This window comes from Falco cherrug, chromosome 1 (genome assembly GCF_023634085.1).
Source record: "Falco cherrug isolate bFalChe1 chromosome 1, bFalChe1.pri, whole genome shotgun sequence".
Taxonomy (NCBI): Eukaryota; Metazoa; Chordata; class Aves; order Falconiformes; family Falconidae; genus Falco; species Falco cherrug.
In genome coordinates, this window is record NC_073697.1 from 24,631,959 (window position 1) to 24,651,076 (window position 19,118).

Here is a 19,118-nt window from a genome sequence, read left to right on the forward strand (position 1 = left end):
TCTGCCAAGTTAAAGGTATTTATGACTGTAAAATCATTTAAAAGGTGAGAAAAGTGGGTGGGGATTTCAGTCTTGCAGACAAGGAGCCATAGAGTTCACCTGAGCATCCAAGAACTTGTGCTGTGTATCCAGAACCTTTGTATACATCAGGGGATGTATCAAAGGCCAAGGTATTTCCAGGGCTGTAGTGGTCAACAGAACTAGTACTAGCTCACATTTGTATGTAAACAGATAAAGCCCTGACCAGATGGCTCCACAGTGTCTGGGGCCTTGCTGCTTGGATATAAATGAGTGCAGAGGAAAGGGCAAAGAGTGAGCAACGAGCGTGCATGCACTGCCTTTCCCAGGCCTGGCTGCTCCCGCTGAGCTGGCTGTTGTGGTGGTCTCTGCAGCAGGATTCAGAGGCTCTACTTAGCACTTGGACCTGGAGCGTCTGTGAAAACCTGTCTGCCTGTGCTGTGCAGCTGAACGGCCCTGGATCTGGCTTTGTATTGCTAGAGAGGGACATGAACTAGCTTGTGTGTGGCTTTGTAGCAGCATCTCAGCACTCACTGTAAATAGACAGACTTCCCAGCTGCTGAAGTATTTTGGCAGAAAAAAGAAATGCCCTGCTAGTGTCCAAAGAACGAGTGAAACAGAGCAAACTAGGGTGAGAATATATTTAGTGTGAAATAGTAAAACTGAAGTAGGGTCAACACATGTGTTTCTCCATTAATACCTGGTATATGCAAAATGCAGGATGGCAGGGGTATAGTGATGCCTATCTTGGTTTTGCCATTAGCTTTGTAGCAAGAGCCTTTACCTTCCCATAGCATAGACAATGTTGTTCTGGTGAAGACAGTAAGTATTAAGTCACTACTTTCTTGTCTTGTATTTAACCCCTGCAGGTCAAAGAGGATTTAAATGGGTTTCATAACTAAATCACTCTTGTTACTGTGCTTGTGGAGTTCCTCAGATAGATAGTGATTGGAGATACGTCACTGTGGGTTAACTCAGCCTCGGACCTTTTCAGCAAACAGTCAGAGGGTCTCTCATACCAGTTTGCCTGCTCCATGGCCACGCCATGGCTACCCTCCTACCTGTGTCCCCTGCACAGCCTAAGCCACCTTGGCAGCAGCAGGTTAGACACTGTATCTGCCAGCTCTGGAAAAGGAAGGTTGTTGGTTCAGCTACTGACTCAAGTCATTCTCTGAAACTGCCAAAGCCATTTTGCTGGAAACATCAAACTAATTAAGTAGGCCAGAAATGAAATGTGAAGTGGCTGAAACCTGGAAAAGTTGTAGTCTACTGAAATGAGAAGGAATGGCCATCCTGAAAGTAGAGCTTTAAAATATTTTTGTGTCATTGAAGCAATATACATATGTATAAAATAAGTATGTCTGGAAACAGAAGCTCTAGAACATGATCAGTTTTTTATTTAAAAACAATTTTTTTGAAATTCCAGGATTTTCTGTGAGCTGGAAATGGTGGAGTTTGGTGGGTGTCCTTCCCACAGAATAATTCAGTGTTTTACAAGCTTTTCCCAAAAGCTGAGTAGCAGCAAACTGTTGGCCAGCATGGGTAAACATGCTTGGAATTGAATATCCACTTGCAGTCTAAATGTACTCCAGTCTCTTTCATTAGAATACAGCCTTTCAGCTCTGCTTAATGTAATTTGCTTACAGAAGGGAGAAAATGTCTTATAAGGACTTCCAAGAAAGCAGACTGAGGTTCTCAGGCTCCCTTAATGGTCAGCACTGGCTATTCCTGAAAAAAGGTCTAGATGACTTCAGAGATGGCTTTCCTCCTTCACCTGATAACATGACTGGTAGAAAGCGGCCTGTCTCAATTACCCTTCACAACAGCACACTGAGATCTTTGTCTGCAGTTCCACGGAAGAAAAAGAAGCAGCAGGCCAAAACAGAGGTCTGACTGCCCAGGCTCAGCCCACTGCAGCAAGCCAGGAGGGACTACGTTGCACAGATTGAGTGCTCTCTGCACCAGCGCTCTACACACGCTTGGAAAAAAGTATCTCCCCAAAGGTAATGATTTTGTAATCCTGGTTAAACACTGTTTCTTCAGAGAGCTGGAGCAGGAAACTAACCTCGTGTGCAGCTACTATTATCAATTAAAAAAACCCACAGCGGCTTCTGTTTCTTTCCAAAGAAAAAAACAAGGCAAATAATATTCAAGGTAACTTAGACAGTGGGTCCGAATTATTAGCAAGTTAATTGTGTAACAATATTACAAATGGGCTACTTGAGGAACCTAGTGCCTGCCATCAACAGATTACAGAAAATGAGTTATCTGCTAAGCGATCAACAGGCATTGATACAAATGGACATTATAGCACAGGAAGAAAATCTAATCAGAATTGATGTGAGGCATATGTCCGAGATAGCAAGAGTATATCTCATTACCTTTATTTCTCAGCCTGTTTACAGAATAATCTCTCTTTTCCCAGTCTCCAGTTCTTCAACTTTCTCTGCTTCATGCAAGCAAAAGCCAGCAGGTCCTTGTCTATCGTGTGGCTGGGAGCTTCGGGAATGTGCTTGTTTGGATGTTGCAGCTGGAGGATAGTGACCAAATGCAGTGGCAAAATTGAGCTTTTTGCTCCTAGTAATTCTCAAAAGGAACAGGGGAGAGCTGTGAGACTTTTGGAAGGGCCAGGCTTCATGCTACAGAAGATGGGGACCCCTGGGTGAAGTGCCTTAGTATTGTTTAGCTTTGTCTAAGGGGATATATTCACCTAAGGCTTGGGCACAATAAGATGATAGATGGGTTCATTGGGAGAAGCCTTAGAATTCAGAGTGCAGAGCTCTCCCTGACCCCTGGCTGCTAGTACTGGGGCAAGGGGATCATGAAACAAGGGACTGTACTGCAAGGAAGGAAACTTAAAAGCAGCTGAAGGAAAACTTTGCGGTACAGCAGATTGCCATGGAAGATGGCAGAGACTAGAATTTCAGCATGTTTCACAGATCTAGCGAGCAGCCTGAGTTGCAATTGATGCTTTAAAGATTTTTTGGAAAAAGGTCTATAAAATGAGGCTTCTGGACTATGAACTTCCTTAACTGGTAGCACCCTAAGGAGACTTGCATGTTGGGCAGTCCCTGACACAGCCTCCAAGCAGATTTCCTCCAGTGAGGTTATTTTTGAACACAGGCTGTCTTTTTGCTTGGCTTGCAGGTCTTGAGACAAGTTGCTGGTGTCCTGGATCCTGAAATGCTTTTGAAAGGCAAGGCTGGCTACAATGACTCTGAACAGAACCAACTCTTTTGGGAGGTGCTGGATCGTCGGGAGGACGTCAAAAGCAAAGCAACAGCATCCAAGGCACAAGCACAGTGAGTACAGGGCGAGACAAAGACAGCAACATAAATGGCTCTGAATGTCCCCTCCTCTGTGATGACATGAGTGGAAAAAGGGATTTAGGCACTTAATTAAAATTTACATCAATCTGTCATGGGAGTAGTTTTCATTAAAAGATAGGTTCCTTTGCCTTCCTCAATGATACTGACAAATAAATTGATACCCCACTGCCTGTTCAGAGACCAGTCAGGATTAGTTTTAAGTGATACAAACCCATCAGGAGACAGCCTCGCCAGTGGGGAGTTTACAGGTTGAATTGGCTAAGGCAAGATAAGTGGAGCTGGTAGGAAAGCGTTGCAAGCCCAAGTGGGAAGCTTTGTCCCCCCACTCACTTAGAGAATGAAAGGGGAGCTCACATCAAGGGAGGCAGTCTTACCCCCAGCATCAGGACTTGCCAAAAAATCCCACTTGGAAGTAGTGGCTGCCCAGTCTGAGAAATGTGATCTTTCACAGCAGGACATGGTTTTGTCAGCTCATCTAACAGCTCCCAGCCAGGGGAATTTCTCTTGTCCAGCAGCACCTCTCCTCCTGGCTGGAAGGTCCCAGGCCCTCCCCCGTACACTTTCAGGGATACACAGACCTCGCTCGCTCCGATTTCATCCTGGTCTTTCAGGTAAGGATCCAGAGTCTGATTTAACTTGCTGTGTCACTTTCAGTTATCATTTAAAACCTGGCTAACACAATCCAGCACCGAGGGGTGGGCAGGGCTGTCAGCGAAGGCTTCTCCTCAGAACAGATGGGGGGAATGAATCCTGCTTTATTATAAAGCTGAATAGCACATGGGGAGTTTGCTGAACACTTTTTTTCTTGTTTCACAGTGGCTGTTTGCTTTACCCAAGGTAACCTAAGGAAGTATTTGTTCACGGCTGCTTGGGAAACAGTCTGTGCTTTGAATTTATTTTTCCTGAATGCTTCTCACGGGTAGGCTGTTGTGCTGGCATTGCTAGGCTCCCAAGATGTGCTGCAGGGTGATTTCCAATCAGTTGTCAGTAAATGTGGATTTTCCGTTGTCTCTACAACAGGATGTACAAAAAAATGTGGAAACTTCATATTTAGGCATGTGGTTCCAGAGCCCCAAGGACCGGCACGTTCCTGTGGCTGTAACCTGGAAAGCTGTGCTGGTGGATGAAATGCAGCCTCGCCGTGACCCGCGGACTTTTAACACCACAGCACTCCCAGGCTGGTGAACACCAGGGCTTTGAAGATGAAAATGTCTTTGAGACAAGTTTCAGTGAGCTTAGTACCTAACCACTGAAATACTCCTGGCCATGTCAGCGCATGGCAGGATTCCTTTTGCCTCCCTTTGCATTCCACATTTCTTTGAATTGGCTATCTTTTTCCATGAAGGAAAGGGGGAAAAACAATCTTTTTCCAAATTCATTTTCCATAGCTCCAATGTAACATTAGAATAAGATATACATCGATCCTCTTTACTCTTTGGCTCTTCAAAATTCGGCCCCCACAAGACTGATTTGTCTTTAGGACAGACACCTTGCATATGAATGCCTAGCCCTGACATACCTGTGTTAAAGGCACTTTTTTCAGTGGTGAGGTAAAATTCTGATCTGAGGACTGCAATTTCAAGAGCGATTTAAGCGTGTTTGGATTTTTAGAATTCGATTCTGCACTGACTCACAGGGCCCTGAAGGAGCTGAGCAATGCAGAGCTGATCCTAAAACCATAAACCAGTTCAGCCTCAATCTGTCACAGTTTCTGCAAGCGCATCATAATATTTCTATCCCAGTATCTCAGGAGGCTTTGCCTGTAAGTATCAGCAGTTATTTAGGGAGAGCTTCTTACTTCACCGTGGAGGAGGAAAGAATATAACTATAGACTTGGATTTTTCTTATGAGTTCTCAGTGAACCAGAATATAACACACAGACTGCTGCAGAAAAAAGTTTATTCAATGTTTCACTAAAAAAGCTACAATTATGGGAATAAGGGGTTTGCTGTTTTTATGATTCCAATTACGTGTGAAGGCAGATAAGGACTTCTCAGGACAGCCTAAGGCTTTAGAATCAACTTCTGACAACAGTGAGAAACATACCAGCCATCCCAAATGTAATGCTGGATGCCTTAAGCCCTCACATACATGATGTCTCTGTGGGCAATACCAAGTGGAATGCGTTTAAATGCAAGGTGAAATACAGAATCAGCGCCTTTATTTGGTGAGGGGTTTCTTGTATAAAGAAAAAGACTACTGGTGTGAAAGAAGGAATGAATCTCTAACTAGGGTGCTCCTCTAGCAATTGATTCACCTTCATAGAATTTCTTGAAGCTTTGAATGCAAAATGAGGAACAAGAAAAGAAATCTGAGCCAACTTGATATTTTTTTCATCAATTGAACTGGGAGCAGGGGTGGAAGAAGGCAGCAATATCAGTAAATAAGCATGGAAAGTGAAATACCTAACGCATTCTAGAAGAGTTTACTATTCCTGACACAGCTGAGGTCCTGGCAACTTTGAAAAACACTTCAGGGTAGCGGCATCTTTTGATCTTCTCTAAATGTGCATGAAAACTAGAAGCTTGCAATTGTCTAAGTGCTTAGAAGGGTCTAGAATGCCCAATTGTAAACTAATTTTGAAATCGGATTTCTCAGTCTCATCCCTCATCTCTTCTCTCAAATATGATTGTACAACAGCCTTCTACTAATGGCACAAATCCTGCTAATGTAATCAAAAGGTCTTGTATAAAGGTTGCGCAGAGGTTTGCTTTACATTGCTCAGGGAGGGAAGTACACGGACATTCCTGCTGATGTCTGCGGCAGCCTTGGTCAGATGAAGACCGATGGAAGACTGTCAAAAAGACAGGTTCCCCAGTGTTGTAAATCAGTGTAGTTCCCTTGGCTGAAGGGAATTACTGATTTATATCTGCTGAGGATCTGGTCTATATGGTGGCAACTTCTGAGGCATACAATAATGGCGCTGCAGGTACATGCTGGGGATCTGAGAACAGAGTCTACGACAACCAGGAGCTGCTCTTGGGAGATGGCACTAAGTCTGATGTTGTAAACAATACAAAGAGGCAAGCTGGCATTACTCTGGGAGCTGATAGTTTGGACACTGTTGTCCAGGTACTGTGGTTCTATACATGCATTTTTTGACAGGAACACTGAGCACAACAAGGCATTAGTACAGCAGTGGATTGAGCTAATCGGCATAGCAGGATGCCGGCGTCAGAACTGCTTGAACTTTTTTCACCTCCCCGTGGTAGGAGAATGGGAAGGTTGTGGTGTAGCACTTGTCCCTGTTGTAGGTGTAGCAGGTTTCAGGTTCATTGCAGGAGGTGCTTTGCTGGGCCTTGTAAATCTCACCACCCAGCTCAACTTCTACGGGATCGCATTTTTTGCAGCTGGAAGAGATGGAGAATAGAACAAGTGTTACAAGAGTTGTAAGATATCCCTGGTGAAACCCAAATCTTCCTTGCTATCTGCAGATGAAGCTAGATGAGTGCTGTGGCCTTTCTAGCTTTTACACAGGGATGCCCAGCCAAATGCTTGGAGTGTTGTCAGACTGCTATTGGCAAGGGGAGGGTTAAGCAGGCAATGTGTAATTTGCTGCTGCTTAAGACATTTGAGATGAACAGGGGTCAGAATGAATCCTTCCCTGTAAATATGAGACTTTTTAATGTGAATTAATCACGTAAATAACAATTTCTTGGCTTGCAACAGAGTATGAAAGCTGGGGTCCATGAGAAAACTTTCCTCTGTGACCCTGCCTCATCTTCTCTACTGGCCTTCAAGCATGTTTTTGAGCAGCTGTGGGCAACGCTGCAGGGGAGTTTAAGTCTTAGGAAATGAACTTAGTAAATAAAATTACTCACAGTTCGGTCATGCGGTAGACAAAAGTGGTTCTGAGTGGGGACATGGGGTCAGAGATGTTCTCTCGAGCCCGCAGGGGAACTCTGTAAAGGAAGGAAGAGAATCGCTCTTCTGAAAACTGCTCATTAAGCAGGGGACTACCCTGCTGTGAACAGCTCTCAGCTCTCATCTTGTTCTTCAGGTTGTTTCCATTCCCACCCTTCTCCCTAGCCAAGCCCAGGAACAGCAGGTCTTGGCCCCTCTGTGCCCTCAAAGGCAACAACTGCCCACAAGAGGACTGCAGCAATTTCTAAAAGTGCCACTTTAAAGGTGACAGTGCTGATAATACTTTTTTTTTCTTTAAACTTGGAGCTGACAGATGCCTGAGAGACTTGCAAGACACAGACAGGGATGTTTAATTAGCATTTCTCCTGTTGTGAGCTCTACCAGAACTCCTGCAGCTCTGAGCCTGAACTTGGTCCATGTTTCTAAGAGACACACACACCCCTCTAAGATTTGTTTGAATAATAAGGACAAAATCCTACTCTTGAACTGAGATCTGCCTCATAGGATTAACCTGTTCTGACAGTTTAGGCATTAATTAGTTTCTGATAGTTTAGGCATTAACTAGTTTACCCAGCCTATAAAATAGCAGGCTTGCTATCAGCTTTCTAAGTCCAGTAAGTCCTTGGGCACAACTTGGTTTCAGATTAGATCGACTAATTAGATTGACTCTACCTCCCCAGCCTGTTTTGTAAAGTTACTACTGGACCACTTAAAACATGGAGATGCTTTCTGTACCTGAAGAGACAAACACCAGATAGGTTCGTGTGAGCTACTAAAACATGAAGCAAAAGGAAATATTCCAGGATACCATAGAAAGCAGCCCATGAGAAAAACAGTTCAATGCCAGGACATGGGAAACAATGAAAGGAAAGGGAACTCCTCTAACACTTCATCTCCTGCTCACCACCTCTGTGTAATACTTGTCTCTCACTTACAGGATGCGTATGTTTCTTTCCAGGACTTCTTCACCAGGATCTTCTTTGGAGGGAACGAACTTTGAGGTCACTGTCACACACTGACACTTATTATTGACCAGCACATGCTCATCATCCCCAGAGGCCTCTGGATAACCTGCAAGCACAGGATATGAAATCCCAGGGTCAAGAAGAAAAACCTTGAAACCGCCTCTAGCAGAAAGCCAAGTGATGAGAATGCCATAAATGCACTATTACGGCATCTGGGTCGGTTCAAGCCCAGGTTGCAACAGGTACAAATGAGCCTCTTGGCATAGATGAGTTCAGCTGCCTTCCCTGCACAGTCTACGTGGATGTGATGGGACTGGCATGGAGAAAACGATGAACCTGGGGACACTGTGTGGCTGGTGAGAGGCAAGCGCGCAGGGGTTTCTCATGAAATGGGAGGAAAGGCCCCTTGCAAGCTTTGAGCTGTACCTGGCAGCTGAAGTGCTGCTTTTACCCTAATGGGGGAGGCTACACAATTCCTCTATCATGCACCAGGACTGTCCTAGCAGTCCAAACACTAGTTTGGATCTGGCCTCTAAATAAATGTCTCTGACCTTGCCAACGTGGCAGATGTGTCGGTTTTCCTTGACTGGTAGATTGCCCTTCAGGTCCCCAGGGGAACAGATGCCAGAAAGCACTGCAGGACCCAGCACGAAGGCAGCCCTCTGACCTAGCACTGAAAGGCAAGGGGCACTTGTGATGCCTGTGGTTCGCAAGGAAAACTCCAGTCCTGATTTTCTTACTCAAATAGAGAAGAACCAGCTTGGGTGTGACTCCCGCACTTTTAGCATGCTATTCAATATGAAATTCAGCCACTACAGGGTGAAACATCCCATGTGCCACACAGAGGCTCTCTTGAGTGTTCCTGGTGGCATGCAATGCCTTCTTAGTAGATGGATTTGAAATAGCTTGTTCTTTGCTAGTTGGTTTTCCTCAACCCAGAGCCTCTGTTCTCTTCACCTACAACAAGCCAGCCTTGCTTTTATATGCACACGTAGTCATACCCTTCTTAAGTAGTTGTTTGTACATCCCTCTGTATTTCTCAGTGCTGCTGACATCAAATTCACAGCCGTCACTTTGCAGCATTGCTCTTCCTACAGCACCTTCAGCCTGCTTAGAAGTACCAAAGCCCATGATTTCTGTAAGATGGGGATAGCTTCTATTGGGCTCTAGACCTCAGTTTTGGGGACTCACCTACTCTTCTTGTTGCTTGGTTTAATCATGGAGAGAAAGAAGAAATAGGCTAAAAATGTCTGTGTTCATCCTGTCTATGGAGAGTCTCAGACTCACTTTGGCTTAAAAGCGTTGGTCCTAATAGCTGGATTTCTTTGAGTTATCAAACATGGATCAGTAAGGAAGCAGACACCCATGCTGCATGAGCTCATATCTGTTTTTTTCTTAGTATCCATGTGCAAAGCTGCTGGGTTTGATCAACAACAGACCCTGTTGCTATAGGGTGAAAGGGATAGTGCTCAAAGGCTGTGGGAGCAACAGCAAAGCTGGGAGCCAGGAGCAGCACACGGACTCTGAGCTGGACTGTGAGTTTTCTGACTGTTAGCCGCTGTTGGCAACAGCTTAACCATCACATGAAGCTGCCTGCAAGACCAAACAAGGACAGGACCTCTGCAGTACTGACAGGCAGAGCCCCCACCTATCTAGTCCATACCATGTAATGCAAAGAGCATTCCAGGTTTTCTGCCCTAGGCTTCTTGGACCTTCCTTCCTGCCCTTACAATATGCTGGTCTCATTTGCCTTCTTTCCACTGGCTTATTTGTTGAGATCCTTACAGGCCTCATAATCATGAAAAAAGACACCAAAACCACGTAAAAAAATGCCTTGGAGTGACCCTACAATTCACCTGCCGGTTACAAATGCTGTTTCTGTGATAACTGGCAGCAGAACACCTTCTGAAGAAGATTCACTGTGGAGTTTTTTGATCCGGAAGGAACCTGCTTTGGTCCCTTGCTTTGGGCAGTGGAGCAGGCCACTGCAGGCATGTGGGAGACGTTTGTACTGCTCTCATGGGTTTCTTTCTCTATAGAGAGCATATCCACTATACCGTGTGCCCACTGAGCCTTTTAGCCCTTGGTCTAAAAGCCCTTGGCTTTCAGCATTTCTCAGGGTGGCACCCAGCCCAACTGGCTAGCTGTACAAATGCCACTGCAAAATGTGCACAGAGAGGGTAAGTCAGGTCACACTTCTGACTGCAGCGTGCCCCACCAAGACAGAAATACGAAATTGTGTCTGACACACGGAGATGGTCGTTGTGCTTGTCTCTGTACCCCTTATCCCAATCTCTGTTGCTCTGCATGCTTCCTCTCTGCCAACTCATCGCTCAACAGGAACATCTCCCTCTGAAGCAACATCTTACTACAAAAGCCTCTTTAGTCTCTGCCTCCTTAAGTCTTGGCCTTTCTTTTGTCTTACAGAAAGTCTCTAGCTTCTTGTCCTCCACGTAGACCTTCCTCTGGTGTCTGTCACTATTCTATGTAATGTTGTGTGCAATTCTTTCTAAGCCCTTAATCCAAAGCCACTATTCAAGTCAGCTCCTATTAGCTTTGGGAGTTGTCCCAAAAATCTTTGGGAGCAGACTTTAAATTCATCTCCTAAAATTATATTAACATACTCTTTTATGAATATGCAGGGTGTGTGTGTGTGACTCTACTGTAAAAATACTGTCCTGATTTAATCCCTTGTGTAACACTCTTGGATTCAGTAACCAGAAAAGTTACAGGAACTCCGTATGGTTTTTTTGAAGTATAATTACAAACCCCAAAGGAAGATAGTTCTATCAGCAATGCTTCCATGTGTCACCCGGTAAAGTCGCTTTGGGGAGAAGGTAGTTAAATACAAAATTTCTTAATGCCCTTCTAAATACCTGTAGGTTGGATTTTCTGGTGCTTATTTACTGCAATATGGTGTTCGCTCCCTCCTCAACACCCACGCAGGTATTTTTTTGACAAAATTTCTCATCTTCCAATATTGTGTTATTCTGTAATACACTGTGAAGCCAAACAGAATCCAGCTGCAGCATAGCAAAGAAGCAAATGCATTCCAAAAATATCTGTTCAAACTCTGCTGCAGGTCCAAGTGGCTACTTTATTAAAGTAGGAAAGGGCTCAATTAGCCAAAAAATACATTAATTTCAACATAAGTAATACAAACAGCACTCCTGCAGCTGCATGTGAAAAACCCTCTACCTGGACTTCCCTTCTAAGCTGCTTACATATGCGTGTGTGTGTGTGTGTATCAATATATTTACACCTTAAGCCATCCATATGAATGGGGAAACCCAGACTGGGCTCTGTGGTGAACCGACACAGTATTTCTCAACATTTTCTGCCTTTTCAGCTAATAGATTATATAGCTGGTCACTTTTCAGAGCAAGCTGTACATTCCAAGGACCTGCCTGGGTAGGCAATAAGACACCCTTTTCAAAAGTTGGAGGAAATGCAGGGATGCAGTTGGGTTATCCTTGAGCATCCATTTAATCCTGTGGACCAGATCCACCATGTGACTGAGCATGACTTTAGGTCATCGTATCAAAATCTGGCATTAGTATCTTACTACCTGGGAACCACACTGAGGAGTGTGCTGGGATGACAGTCTCATGTCGGCCTAAATCAAGAGCCTCCAAGAAATTCAGTGTAATTACACAATAAACTACAGTTGAATCAAAAGTAAGCCCTATGACAGGATTACCAGGGAGGTTTTGAAAGCCTTTAAATCTAGCAGGTAAGAGTCTTGCCAGCTTCTTAGCACTTCAGAAAAGCAAGCGTGCATGTTTGTGGTTTGTTGCTTTAGAAACCTGATCAAAAAAGGCTAATCACACAGTCTTAAACTTGCCACTAGTCATCAGGTTTTTAGCCTCAAGGCAGCAATTAAAAAAGCACACAGCTCTGTGGAGCAGAAAGACACTGAGGTGTGCGAGCACCACTGAAGCGTGACTGCCTGAGCAGGCTTTGAGGTTTGATTTTTGACAGTTGTAATTATGAATAGCCAATCACACAATCCCCCTCATCAATACCTGAAGCAGTTTTCCATGTTTTCTGTTTCCCACCTACCTGCCACAAGGATGAATCCCAAGGAGACAGCCAAGGCCACGCACAGCAACAAAGAGCTCTTCATCTTGCCTTCCCTTCTTTTGAAGAACGCGAGTCAAGAGCCCGTGTCTGCCTATAAGGGCGTGTGCAAATGATACAGCTATTTGTTTCCTAAAATAAACAGCCCAGCGGGCTAGCACTGACACCGTGGAACCTGTGGCTGGGGACTGAAACCGGGCATGTCTAATGCACAAAAGTCCTCTGGCTTTCAGAGGTGAAGGGGGGCAGGGGGTTGCACTTCTACTATGCGTTTTTATTCTGTTCAGCTGAACAATTTCGTTAGCATTAAAGCTGCTGAGTGCAAGGGGGTGCAAAATTTAGGGGGTGTCTTGCCATCTCCCACCTGGGAGCAAGAAGCGTAAGGTAAGGAAGTGTCCAGACAGCCAAGGGGTCACAGCTCTGGCTCCTAGTTTTGAGAAATCAGACTTAAGGATTGCTTGGCTTGTATTATAAAAACACTTCAGGCTTCAAGATCAGAATCCTGTTTGCACCAGATTCTGTGCAAACCTCTATTAAGGGCTCAGCCTGCCCCCAAAGAGGTTGCAGTCAAAGCAGACAAGATGAGGGAGGGATAAAAGAGGTAAAGCAACAGCAGGTCTGTGGCGAAGCTGAACTCACCCTCCAGCTCTGCTCGCCCCATCCAGAGGTTTCTTGCCTTAAGAATGGAAAAAGGACTGCATGGGATTTGTGGGTTATGAAAGGTCGGGAGTCTGGTCCCAGGCAAACTCTGAGGCACTGGGCAAGCAGACTTTTCCTGAAGGAGGGGAGCACTGGCCAGTACCTGGGATTCTTTTTTTGTCCCAGATTTGGGATCACTTGTGTAACTCTGAAAAACAAATGTTGCGATGTAACTCAACCACGATCAGGGCTGTCTCTGTAGCATCTGTACATGTCTTGTACAGAGAACGCCGCTTTTTAAGGGAAACCCAGTCCAAGCAAGGGCCTCCAAGCACCCACGTCAGGGACAAAATGGGGGACAGAGCAAAGTATGATGCTGGCAGGCCCATTCTTAGCCAGGGTTATTGAGTCAGTGTTTCCTGAATTTCTGCTGCCTGCAACGTATGTTCCTCTCAATTAATGTCAGCAGCCCATGGTAAATCTCCCTGCATTCTCCAGCTTTTCCTTATGCAGCAGAGCAGCAACCCTGAGCCCAGATACAGGCTTTTCACACAGCCCACGCCACCCTTGACTCACCCAGGGTCAGTTCCTCTGGCCAGGCTCTCAAGAGGCTAAAGTCATGGGGCCATGCTGCCAGGCATCCCAGCTCCTGAAAAGGCAGCCTGTCACTTTACAGGCTGTCTTCCCTTTCTTCAGACCTTGCTCGCTGGGTCCTTAGCCTTAAAGCGGTTCAAAGACCCCAGAATCCATCCCCTGAGCTTCTTCTAGCACGAACATCTCATCTGGCACGTTGCATGATGCAACGACCTTTTGTGTTGCATCAGCAGCACTCACGGGCAAGGTTTCCCCTGGGAGGTGATGGGGGATGAGCAGTGAAAGCCCAGCGACTATCAAGGCATCAGGTTATGCCATAATTCTTCTTTACAAACCTTGCTTTCTCCATAGGGCTCCATCTTCAGGAGGGCAAAATTTGGTTTTTTTTCCTTTCCCCCTCCCCAGAAAGCATTGCCAATGGAGTTTAATGTGGAGCTCTCTTCTGAAGCAGCAGCAAGATGTTCCCTGTGCCCCATCTCTTGCAGAAGGTTAAAAATAAACCTGGCTAACCATGAGGTGGTAGGGGTGTCTATCTAAAGCACTATTGGTTTCGGTCACTTTTTCTGTAACAAAATCGGGGTTTTTTATAAATACACAGGAAGGTGTGATGCAGGCAGCAGAACAAAGCACACACAGAAGAGGCCAGTTCTGGTCTGTTTTGCCAAACTGCCCCGATACAAATACAGCACAGGTACCATCCCAGCAGAGGCATCCATGAGTATTTTCAAACCTGAAGGGAGAGACTGAGCAGAATGAAATGCTGTGTGATTCTGTTGATTTTGGTGGTTTTCCCTGACTGCCAATGCTCAGCGTATCTGAATTTCGGTTGCTAAATCTACATGCGCACATACAGTCCCTTTGGTCTGCATGTGGTGGCACAACAGCTATTTTTAGTCACAACCAGCCACCTGCAAGTCTCTGGGGATTTTCATCTAGATTGCAAGCTCTTTAGAGAAAGATTCATTTTATGGACTATCCCCTTTTTACTGTGTGACATTTGGAATTACCGGAAAATTATCTGGGGAAGCAGGCATTAAAGTACTGTGGCAGTTTGGCAAGGGGCTAGCAAACCAGCATGCCAGGCTTAAATTCTGGGCTGAGTGGGGGGCTAGACTCCCAACCTCACTGCGCGGCAGAGGCTAGCAAAGGAATAATTGAGAATTTGAAAATAAACGGGAACCAGTCTTGTCGTCTCAGTCTCCTTTCACTTGTCCTGTGCATCCAGTTGGCCCTGGACAAGCTGAACTAGGATTTTCCAGGCAGGAAGCTGGGCCTGGATGAAGTGAGGCAAAACAGGTGTACCTTTGTGTGTCCTTGCTGTGCTGGGTGAGGCATGGAGAGGACAGCTGTACCAGGGCACGGGGTACCTCCAGGTAACACACCATCCACTAGCAGTCTGTCCTATGGCTTTCTTTGCTCCTCATTTCTCAGTCAGAAGCAAAGAAATTGGTGGATTAAAACAGTCATGCAGCGGTCAGTGACTACTTTATTGGGAGCAGTTATTCCACCGACGCTTACAGCAAACCGGGGTGGTTTGTCTTGAGCAGTTCCCAGTAACTGGATGAACTAACTCACGTTGGAGGTCATCTCCAGCTTCACCAGAAGCGGATGATGCTTTCAGCAAGTCCTGGAGGAGGTTCAAATGCCTGTAGGTGCCATTTCTTTTCTGCTCTTAGAAATTAACCTTGGATTGAGAGACAACATGTCAATTCCATTTAAATCCATGAGAACCCAAGTGGAAGCAGGTCTGTTGTTAGGGCTCCGAATTTCAAAAGTGCAGACTTTAAAAAACATGAGGGCACTACACTGTGAGGGCACTACTTTGTGAGAGCACTTAGGTGGAAACCATCAGGGTCAAGGACACATTGAAGGCCTGGGTTTCTCTAAGTCATGCTTGCAAAAGTTATGTGGAATTTTAACCAGGCAGAAATCAGCTGCAGGCTTCTCCGGGTGGATTTCACACAAAAAATGGCAAGATTACAAAGCCTGATAGGCAGAGACAGCTGTATTTTAGTGGCCAACTAGTATAAAGTAAGAAATTCTACTGATGTGCGGCTAACAAATTAAATTAATGTTGTTTTGCTTTCCAAAACCAAATTACTCTTGTCGCTCTTATACAGGCCTGTATCCAGGGGAGCTGATATCTGAAAACTGGTATGAGCGGATTTGGAAAAGGTGTCTTAGTCTAAACATATCTGGTGCAACAGCGTATGAGGAAGACCCAGAGGTGACTACGTGGAGAAGATGAACGCAACAGAGAAAAGGCTCCTGAGTGTGACTTGTCTGCCATTACATCTACCAGAATCCAAATGAGTCACCAAAAAGTGAGTAAAGTTGTGCAACCCCCACCCCCATTTCAGTTAACTTTAAAATTTGCTTGACATGTCTTTTTCCACCAGAAGGTGCACAGGACTATTTATAAATAAAACTGCACCTGTTCTGCGGTGAGAAAAAAGCACCTGCACTTGCTCTCAGTAGAACACCCCTTGCTGGGACAAGTGGCTGCTTAATTTATCAGGCTCTGGGTTTCTAAGCTCAGACTTAAATGAATTATGGTGCCTCCCTCTGCTCTTGTGGCATGGCAGTCTGCCTTTTTTGAAAACAGGCCGCTTCCACGCAGCTCAGTATTAATGCGATTTTCCCTTTGGGAAGGTGGGAGGCTCGGCTGGGTGCTCTGTGACGGACAACAGACAGAAACAAGTCAAAACACAGGATGAGTAGAGATTGTCTTAAAATGGTCCTGATGAGGGGTCCCCCGCTGCTGGAAACGAAAATTGCTCCTTTAGTAATGCCCTGGGCACATCTATCGACGGGTGTAAATCCAAGGAGCATGGGGGGTGGGCAGAGCAGCAGCCCAGCTTCGCAGCCTGCCCTCGCCCTGCAGCCCGAAAGCAGGCTGGCAGCCTCTAGGATCAGCCCGGATCCTGCCAGGAGACACGTGCATCCCTGTAAAAGTGTAATTTATTGAGGGGAAGGACTCAAGGGAGCGTATGTACCTCAGATGCGTCCAAGGTAGTTTTCAAACACCTCTTTTACCTCTCTCAAAGTTTGATCTGATTCTTGTTTTGGTTAACAAGGGGACAGATGTGCTTCCTTTCTTTTTTTATTTTTCCTCGTTGTTGCAAGATTACTGTACAGACAGCACTTTTACATGTTTGTGCTTTTAGATGAAGAAGAACCATTGAGGAGGGAAAAAAAGCACTTTTTGTTTTATTCATTGCCGACACCTGCCAGGATTACAAAAACCCACCTTGTTTTGGCGGCTGCCCAGGTCCCGCAGCTCCTAGCGGGTCTGCATTGCTCGATCAGACATCCAACGGGAGGAATAACCTCACCAGCGCTGCAGGGCTGGCGCGCCGGCCGCTACAAATCCGCAGATGAAGGGGAAGGGACCGAACGCGAACGTGCAGCTGTTTGTGTGGGGGTACACGCCGGAGCCCGCAGCGCTCCCGCAGCGCTCCCGCAGCGCTCCCGCAGCCGGCAGGGTCCCCGTGCACAGAGCTGCCGGCCTCGCCCAGGCAGGGCCACCCCGGGCCGCAAGGGGGGAGGTGCGGCGGCAGCGGAAGCGCGCAGCGGGGGAAGCGGAAGCGCGCAGCGGCGGAAGCGGAAGCGCAGGCGCGGCGCCGGCGGAGGGGAGCCATGAGGACCCGGCGCGGCACCGTGCTGCGGCCGCCGCCCGGCCCGCAGGAGGAGGATGAGGATGGCGGGGAGGCTGAGGCGGCCGGCGGGCCGGCGGGCCCCGAGGCGCTGGCGGATGAGGTGGAGGACTTCCATGAGGCGCAGTTCCGGGCGGTGATGGCGGCCCTGGAGAGCGGGGAGGAGGCCGGGGGCAGCGAAGAGGAGGAGGAGGAGGAGGAAGTGCTGGGGTTGCAGCTGCCCGAGGAGGACAGCGAGGAGGATGGAGACGGTAAGGAAGACAACGAAGGAGAGGAGGAGGAAGGGCAGGGGCTGGATCTTTATGTGGACCATAGTGCAGAAAAGGATGGAGGTGAGGAGGGTGCGGAGGATGAGGATGGAGAAGAGGAGGAGGAGGAGGATGGAGAAGGTGAAGAGGAGGAGGAAAATGAGGTAGAAGATGAAGATGGGGAGCTGTCCATGGAAAGCGATTTGGAGGAGCACCGTCAGGACACCAAGCTCCCCCATGAGCTCTCCTGGGGCCAACGCAAGCAGCTCTACTACGACACGGACTATGGGAGCGATGCCCAGGCCAAGGGCAAGCGTAGCCAGCAAGAAGTCGATGCCGAGGAGGAGGAAGAGGAGCAGGAGGCTCAAGTTATCCAGAGACGGTTGGTGCAGGACTTGGGGGAAGATGACTATGGGCTGGACATGATCCAGGGCTATCTGGCCAAGCAGCAGAAAACCCGTGATAGCGAGGGGCAAAAGATTGACAAGGATTTGCAGGCCCTTCCCAAGAAGGAGCAGCTGAAGCTACTGAAGCAGGAGTCCCCTGAGCTCCTGCAGCTGATTGAGGACTTTGAAGTCAAGCTAATGGAGCTCAAGGATGAACTGCACCCACTGCTGCAAATGGTCAAGAACGGCACTATCCCGCAAGGGAAGGGCAGCCGCTATTTACAGACCAAGTATCACCTCTACTTGAACTACTGTGCCCATATCAGTTTCTATTTGGTTTTGAAGTCAAAGAGGATGCCGGTTCATAGTCACCCCGTTATCGAACGGCTGGTTGCTTATAGAAATATAATTAATGACCTAGCTGTTATAGATGAAAAGTTATCCTCGCAAGTTCGGATGCTTTTGAAAAACTACTATGATAAGAAGGAAGGTAAATTACGGAAGGAGAAGAAGTTTGCAGTGTTTCTCCCACTGGATGTTAAGAAAACCAAATCAAAACGTGGACCCGCTCTTGCTAATGGTCGCGATGTTGCTGATGGACGGTCAGATGAGTCGGACCTGGATGAAGAGGCTGCCCTAAAATACTATAAGATGATGGAGGAGAAGTTGAAATTTAAGAGGAAGAGAACCGAAGACCAAGACACGCTTGAAGAAGGGGTGTTGGAAGGAGAGGATCCAAATAGCAAGAGGGGTGTGACCTATCAGATGATCAAGAACAAAGGCCTCACGCCCAGAAGGAGAAAGATCGATCGCAACCCCAGGGTCAAGCATCGGGAGAAATTTCGTCGAGCTAAGATTCGCCGCAAGGGCCAGGTCCGTGAAGTTCGGAGGGAATTGCACAGATATGCTGGGGAGCCATCCGGTATTCGTGCGGGAGTTAAGAAAAGCAGGAAGCTTCAGTGATACTTATTTTTCTACATTTCTGATAGCTGCCAGTAGCACTACTGAATTCAATAAAAATTTTATAAACGATATTGTGAGTTTTATTCTTACGAATAATGGGGGGTCATGGCATTTGGGTGTTTTTTCAGAACGTGCCACCTCTAAAAGTAGCACAGGGCTTTTTCCTCACCAGGCCTGTGCCTTAAGGTGTTTTCCTCTGTTGCAATGTTGTCATCTTTCCATGCTGTAAATACTGGCTTTGAGAGGCTGTGAGGGATGTGTCAAGCGAAGGGCATGAAATGGGACAGGATGGGATGGAGGGACCTCCTGAGGATGGGTTGAGAAATGTGTTCTGTGCCCCTGCCGCTGCAGTCTTTTTAACTGTCTTGTTCTGGTC

At 46.7% G+C, this 19,118-nt stretch overlaps 2 protein-coding genes and 1 long non-coding RNA gene across 4 annotated transcripts; 2 read left to right on the forward strand and 1 right to left on the reverse strand.

Moving 5' to 3' along the window:
- Window positions 1–321: 321 nt before the first annotated feature.
- On the forward strand, window positions 322–5,091 carry LOC114014825 (uncharacterized). Its single transcript, XR_003558477.2, has 3 exons — window positions 322–2,021; window positions 3,166–3,320; window positions 3,799–5,091. It is a non-coding gene; the product is annotated as an uncharacterized LOC114014825 (long non-coding RNA).
- Window positions 5,092–5,229: 138 nt separating this feature from the next.
- JCHAIN (joining chain of multimeric IgA and IgM) lies at window positions 5,230–13,500 on the reverse strand. 2 transcript variants are annotated; one of them, XM_027799826.2, is made up of 5 exons: window positions 13,472–13,500; window positions 12,239–12,350; window positions 8,147–8,282; window positions 7,169–7,249; window positions 5,230–6,697 (listed from the first exon to the last, which is right to left on the reverse strand). In XM_027799826.2, the coding sequence occupies exons 2-5, from the start codon at window positions 12,300–12,302 to the stop codon at window positions 6,496–6,498; spliced, it is 483 nt and encodes a 160-aa protein (XP_027655627.1). In that variant the 5' UTR covers window positions 12,303–12,350; window positions 13,472–13,500; the 3' UTR covers window positions 5,230–6,495. The 2 variants fall into 2 exon arrangements, with proteins under 2 accessions (XP_027655627.1, XP_005435283.1); XM_005435226.4 differs by lacking the exon at window positions 13,472–13,500 and having other exon boundaries at window positions 12,239–12,450.
- Window positions 13,501–17,054: 3,554 nt separating this feature from the next.
- UTP3 (UTP3 small subunit processome component) lies at window positions 17,055–18,811 on the forward strand. Its single transcript, XM_005435350.4, has one exon. The coding sequence runs from the start codon at window positions 17,129–17,131 to the stop codon at window positions 18,740–18,742; it is 1,614 nt and encodes a 537-aa protein (XP_005435407.3). The 5' UTR covers window positions 17,055–17,128; the 3' UTR covers window positions 18,743–18,811.
- Window positions 18,812–19,118: the final 307 nt, after the last annotated feature.

Bases quoted from the DNA above. Each gene is read 5' to 3' on its own strand.
- JCHAIN (XM_027799826.2), bottom strand. From the start codon at position 12,302: ATGAAGAGCTCTTTGTTGCTGTGCGTGGCCTTGGCTGTCTCCTTGGGA. The intron at 7,250-8,146 runs GTAAGTGAGAGA...CTTCCTTTACAG, and splicing joins GAAAGAAACATACGCATCCT to AGTTCCCCTGCGGGCTCGAG. The intron at 6,698-7,168 runs GTGAGTAATTTT...CATCTCTTCCAG, and splicing joins GTCTACCGCATGACCGAACT to CTGCAAAAAATGCGATCCCG.
- UTP3 (XM_005435350.4), top strand. From the start codon at position 17,129: ATGAGGACCCGGCGCGGCACCGTGCTGCGGCCGCCGCCCGGCCCGCAG.